This window comes from Eurypyga helias, unplaced genomic scaffold, assembly GCF_000690775.1.
Source record: "Eurypyga helias isolate BGI_N326 unplaced genomic scaffold, ASM69077v1 scaffold10625, whole genome shotgun sequence".
NCBI classification, from domain to species: domain Eukaryota; kingdom Metazoa; phylum Chordata; class Aves; order Eurypygiformes; family Eurypygidae; genus Eurypyga; species Eurypyga helias.
In genome coordinates, this window is record NW_010252061.1 from 224 (window position 1) to 6,465 (window position 6,242).

At 56.6% G+C, this 6,242-nt stretch overlaps 1 protein-coding gene across 1 annotated transcript in view; it reads left to right on the forward strand.

The window, feature by feature from the left end:
• Positions 1 to 1,089: 1,089 nt before the first annotated feature.
• The window catches only part of KIF7 (kinesin family member 7), a gene marked incomplete at its 5' end in the record, with an annotated part of 8,637 nt that continues 3,484 nt past the window's right edge, over positions 1,090 to 6,242 (forward strand). The window contains 11 exon segments of the mRNA XM_010152217.1: positions 1,090 to 1,290; positions 1,551 to 1,711; positions 1,770 to 2,023; positions 2,740 to 3,270; positions 3,568 to 3,712; positions 3,855 to 4,082; positions 4,503 to 4,678; positions 4,958 to 5,064; positions 5,369 to 5,524; positions 5,870 to 6,072; positions 6,189 to 6,242. The exon segment at positions 6,189 to 6,242 is cut by the window's right edge and continues 132 nt beyond it. Coding sequence (XP_010150519.1) covers positions 1,090 to 1,290; positions 1,551 to 1,711; positions 1,770 to 2,023; positions 2,740 to 3,270; positions 3,568 to 3,712; positions 3,855 to 4,082; positions 4,503 to 4,678; positions 4,958 to 5,064; positions 5,369 to 5,524; positions 5,870 to 6,072; positions 6,189 to 6,242 — 2,216 coding nt within the window.

The window sequence follows — 6,242 nt, forward strand, 5'->3', positions numbered from 1 at the left end:
TTGCGAGTTTGGACTTTCAGTCGACCTCCGGGTTAGGTTTCTGTCGTGGCTTAACCCCAGCTAGCCATAAGGCACCACACAGCCGCTCACTCACCTACCCCCTCCTCCAGTGGAGGAGGAGAATCAGAGGAAAAAACAGGGAAGTTTATGGGTTGGGATAAGAACAATTTAATAATTGAATATAAATGAATAAAACAGTGATATTAGTAATACTAACAATACTAATATAGTATGTAGTGAAAATACATACTTCACTACCATATTTCATTAGACTACCACTAATAACAATATGTAATGATCAGAAAATAAACCAACTGATACAATTGCTCACCACCCACCGACCAATACACAGCCAGGTCCTGAGTAGCAATGGTCAGAGCCCGAGAGCAATCACAGCAGAGTCCAAGCGAGCCCCATGGGCAACCAGGAAAGCCACCTGACTCACCAACTAACGCACCATCAGCTATAGCCCCCGCGGCCCACCCTCGCCTGATACACTGAGCATGACGTGCTGTGCAAGGAAATACTCCTTTGCCCAGTTTGGGTTGGCTGTCTGAACTGTGTGTACCCACACACACTGCTTGTAGTGAGAAAGCTGGGAACACAGCGAGTACCAGAAGCTGGGAAAGTCCTGGAGCTGGTACAAACGCTACTCAGCACCAACCAACAAACCCCTTATCAGTGCTCTTCTCAGGACAAGCCTGTAAAAAACTTCTTCAGAGCTGGAAGAGACAATGTCCTTTCTCCAGGGACAGCAGGCTGTAGCTGCAGGCATGGCGCTTGCTACCCACTGAAACACTGATGCCCCTTTTTGTTCTTGAGGGAGGGCTGGAAACAAGCAGCATTGCGAGAAGCCACCATGCTGTGTGAGGGGGCAGTGGGATGGGGTTTGCCGCAAGGTCCCGTGGCTTAAAATCTCTCAGAGGGCTGTTTAATCTGGGCGGCAAGGGCTGAGCTGCAGGAGGGCGGTGAGGCTGCTCCTTTCCAGCTGACGGTGTGCTGCAGGCAGGCTCTTGCCTGCAGCTGTCCCCAGCCAGCTTGGGCTCCCTGGTACTCGCTGCTCCCTGTGACCGTGCATCTCTCTGCCAGCTTCCATCAGCGAAGACGAGCAAGGCATCATCCCACGAGCCATGGCCGAGACCTTCAGGCTCATTGACGAGAATGACCTAATCGACTACACGGTCCGAGTGTCCTACCTGGAGGTGTACAAGGAGGAGTTTCGGGACTTGTTGCAGGTGGATACAGCCAGCAAAGACATCCAGATCCGGGAGGATGACAAGGGGAACATTGGTACGTATGGCTGCGCACAGGCTCCTTTTCCTCCCATGCCCGAGGCTAGGGTTAGGGTATCTATCCCTGAAGGCAGAGCCAGGTATTCTCCCTCTGTCCCTCTCCTGCAGCAGACTGCAGATGTGCTTAGTCCTGCTTGACATGGAAGGCTGGTCTGTGCATGGCACAGCGCGGGCAGAGCAATGGCACCGGGCTGTGCAGAGGAGCCATGTCCTCAGGCAGCCAGTCCCTTCCAGCCACAGCTCCGTTTGCCATTGCAGTGCTCTGCGGTGTGAAGGAGTCGGAAGTGGAAGGGCTGGATGAGGTGCTGAGCCTGCTGGAGATGGGGAACACAGCCAAGCACACAGGAGCCACCCACATCAACAGGCAATCGAGCCGCTCACACACCATCTTCACAGTGACCATGGAACAGCGGCGCGGGGCCAGCCGCCTCCTCCTCCACCACCACCATCCCCCCTCTGTCCCTGCCTCGGGGCCAGGCCGGCGTTTGACCACTCATCTTTTACCACCCCCCCTCTGTCCCTGCCTCGGGCCAGGTCCTGATTTCCAAATTTCACTTTGTGGACCTGGCAGGCTCAGAGCGAATTGTGAAGACAGGCAACACAGGGGAGAGGCTGAAGGAGAGTATCCAGATCAACAGCAGTCTCCTGGCCTTGGGCAACGTCATCAGTGCCTTGGGAGACCCTCGGCGGAAAAGCAGCCACATCCCCTACAGGGACTCCAAAATCACCAGGTACAGCTGGGACCGGGACCCCCATGTCTCACAGGCTCTTGTCCCAACAGGAGGGAGGCGATGCTTCTCCGGCCTTTCCCATGGCAGTCCCCAGGCTAGCCAAGAGCAGCTCGCTGGGCCAGTTGTCCCTTCGGCTCTCAGAGTGAGTGCTCAATGGGACAGGGCCCTTTGACGCTGTGCCTTGGGTCAGTTTAACGCGTCTGGCATCTGGGGGGGCTTTCACGTAGTGCAGCTTGAGGAGCAGTGAGGCCAGGATAGAAATGATGGACTAGCGCATTGCAATGCTGCCAAAGACAAGCCTTGCTTAATTCATGCTGCCACAGCCGAGATGGGGTGTCAGCATGGATTGTCCTGCCCCTTCCTGCCTGGCAGTGAATAAAAACCACTTCCAGTAGGCTTGTTTGGTGGTCTGTGGTCAGTTTTTAGCTCGAGCAGGTGGCCTTTGCTGTCTGCAACAGGTTCCTGCACAACACACACCTAGCAGCGACCGCAGAGCGATGGAGCTCTCAGCATTGGGAATTACTCCGATGGAAACTTGCCACAGTGCAAACTGTTACTCATCTGCTTAACGATCCTGGTCACTTCACTATTGCCAAACCTGCCACAGGGCAGGATTAGCATTTTTCTTGGGCTTAACCCCTGAAAAAGGTTGGAAACCTCCTGGATCCTGCCTTGATTTGAATTTCAGCGCTTCTAATTGCTGTGTTCTTCCCCAGGATCCTGAAAGACTCTCTAGGAGGGAATGCCCAGACCGTGATGATAGCCTGCGTCAGCCCATCCTCCTCTGACTTCGACGAGAGTCTCAATACGCTGAACTATGCCAGCCGGGCACAAAATATCCAGAACAAAGCTGTGGTGAACTGCCGCAAGGAGACGGCGCACGTTGAAGAGCTTCACCAGCAGATAAAGAACCTGCAAAAGGCACTGGAGCAGCGGCACCGCTCTGAGACCCGTATCATCAACCGCTCGGCCAGCAGTAAACGGTGCGCACCAGACCCCACGGCTCGGCTGCTTGCAGAGTGCGCGCATTACCGGACCTGCACCGACGCTGCGTACCGGCTGCTGATGGAGCTGCAGGAGGACACCAACCTGACGGTGGAGCAGATCCTGCGGGTTAAGGAGTGGCTGTGTGCGGTGGAGGGCGAGAGGAGCGAACTGACCTCGGCCGGGCTGGATAGCGGCATCGAGAGCACCTCCATGGAAGACCAGAGCCCCGAGGCACAAGGTGCAAAGCTGGCAAAAGCCCAGGTAACGGCTGTGGTGTTGCAGCTCTGAGGTTGGGTTCATCTGGAGGTGACTGAACCCAGCAGACTGAGCACAGCGTGGTGGAAGGGTCGGGAAAGGGAGAGGAGGAGGAAGAGAAGTGACCTGGCTCACAGGCCATAGGGAGGCAGAAGAACATGGTCCACCCAGCAGGCAGGAAGAAGTTGGATTCATCTGCAGCCAAGAGATTTGTTTTGCTGGAAAAATCTGGCTCTGCGGAGCTGCTGTGCCCTTGCAGAGTCCAAGGCGGATGCTGATGCTGCCCCTCTTTTATATTTCCGGGGGCAGGTGAACACTGAGAAGGGGTGCGAGTCCGTCAAAGACGAGCAGGTGGCCAAACTGCAGAGGCAAGTGGAGCGTCTGGAGGAGGAGAACCGTGACTTCCTGGCTGCCTTGGAGGATGCCATGGAGCAGTACAAGCTACAGGTAATTCTGGGCTCTGCTGTCTTTATAAGACCTGCCCCACCTCTCCCCTTCTCTCCAGGAGAGTGCAGCCCGTCCTTCAGACTCCCCTGCAGCAGGTCTCGATCCACGTGTACGTAACAATGTTTTTCTCGTTGCCTCCTAGAGCGACAAGCTGCAGGAGCAGCAGGATAAGATCTCAGAGCTGCATGTGCGCTTGGAGATGGCAGTGCCAAACCTATGTGTGCCAGAACTGCTGGAAAACCTTCACCTGGTGACCGCCAGCCAGAGACCTCACACTGCCCCGCTGGACGCTGCCCCATCCTATGGCCTTTGCGGGGTTCCCTTGAGGCTCCTTCCCCCCGAGCAAAGCGGAAGAGCCCTTTGCAGGAAGGTGAGGGCACGAGGCTGTGCCGTTGAGGAGCTGCTGCCTGTTCACTTGGATGCTCCCCCCCGAGTGAACTGCCGTTTCCCCACCACTGAACGTGAACCTTGTCAGAGGTGTAGTCCAGAGGACTGCACTCAATGTTCACATTCAAATTGATTCACAACTCCAGCAAAACCAGCCCAGCGTTGAAACTGAGGCTTTTAAACTTCGATGTTAGGGGCAGGTCCCAGATGTGCTCAGCTTCTGAGCAGCAGGAGGGCAGGCAGCTGGGTCTAGCACCACTCTGGTTCTGGAAACACACTCCACTCTGGTTTGTTGCTTTGTTTTGTGCCTAGCAGCGAGTCCCAGCAGAGAGCTGCTTTTTCCAGCACCAGCTCTCATGGCACGTTTCCGCTCTTACGGCTCAACAGTGACGCCTCCTTCCAGGAGGAGGACCTGGCAGGCTGGCGCCTGAACCACGCACAGTGCCCAGCCAGCAGTCCGGAGATGAAAGCTGCGGTGCTGCAGAGGGAGCTCGGCCGGGACTCGGAGAAGCTGGCAGAGCTGTCTTCGGGAGAGGAGGAGGAGGAGTGGGAAGAGAAATGGTTCCAGGCCCAGCAGCGGTGAGTTGAGGCTGTCCCAGCGCTGCGTAGTGCTCTGGCTGTTGCGTGACCTGGCTGTCCCACCTCTTGGCTCTCGCGTAGGATGTAGAAGCAAACGCTGCCTCTCGAGTCGGTGATTCTGCCAAGACAGCCGCCTCCTTGCTGAGGAGCTAATCACCATCTTTCCTGACCACAGCTCCTGTTATGTCTCCTTCTCAATCCTGTGGAACATGAGGGTCCTTCCTGGGAACAGCTCTTGCAGTGCCCAGACCCAACTGATTAATTTGCTGCTCCTTCTAGAAACGGGATCCAAAGCCGGAGCAAGAAAGAGATCTGCAGGTTGAGCGAGGAGCCAAGCGGAGGCAATGCCCCCTTGATTCAGGAGGAGCAGCTGGAGCTGTCAAAAGGCAAGTGGCAACCGTGGGTGGTTGGACAGTCTTCCTAGGACTGGTGGTGCTTCATAGGTGCTGTTGAGAGGAAGGGAGTGTGTCCCTGGATGAGTGACGGAAATGGAGCAGGTGACAGTCTCACTGCTCTTGTTAAGGAGAAACTCAAACTGCTGGGGTCTGTTAGGAGCCGTGTGCTTTGGTGGAAGCTGCAGGTGACCCCAGGCGATGCTGTCTCAGTTCTTGGCTACAAATCTGATGGTTTGTCCTTGTGTCACCCAGCTGCTAAGACAGGACCTTCCTTACTTGGGAATCTGTGTTGCAGAGGTCTGTGGGAGGTGGGAGCCGCTGCTTAGTCCCTGGGAGCGCCTGGCAGGGAAGGACTCCGAGTGGAGGCTGGTGCAAGCACAGCAGAAGATCCGAGAGCTGGCCATCAACATCCGCATGAAGGAGGAGCTGATCACAGAGCTCATTAAGACAGGTGCAGAGCTGCTGGTGGGAACGTGCATCCCTTCCCTATGAAATCCCCTCCTAGTTGGGCTGTTTAGTCTCTGCTCCTATCCTCACTATCCTCCTCCCTGTGCCCAGTCCCTTCCCCTGCAGGCAGCAGAGCACTGTTTCTCCATCCCTGTAGCTGACAGAGACCCTTCCCGTTGTTTTCTTCCCAAATCCCTTTCCCAGAGTAGCTGAGGGCAAGGGAACATTCAGTCTCTGTAGTCAAAAACACTTAGGGGAAGAGAGAGGAAAGATGTGTCCCTCGCTCAGCAGGATCCTGGCTGCGAGGGAGGGAGGCCTGGCGGTCACAGCGGCGGTGGCTGTGTTGCAGGCAAGGACGCCCAGGCTCTGAACAGGCAGTACTGCCGGAAGATCAGTGAGCTGGAGCAGGAGGCAGAGCAGGTGCGGGCGGAGCTGAGCGACAGCCAGAAGCAGCTCCAGGAGCTGGAGGGCAAAGAGCCCCGGGACCCCGGGGAGAAGCACAAGCTGCAGGAGTACCGCACACGCGTGGCGGCCGCGCAGAGCAAGGCATGGGTGAGTGGGGAGGGCTCTACCCCCTCGGGGAGGTGGGCACAGGCAGAGTCAGGGGAATCTCTGCAAAGGGCACACGGGCGAGGGCGAGCCCAGGGGCAGCTTTTGCCCTCCGGCAGGTTCTGTGCAAGAAGAAGCAAGCAACAGAGAGGCTGGGGGGGCGCGCCGCCGCC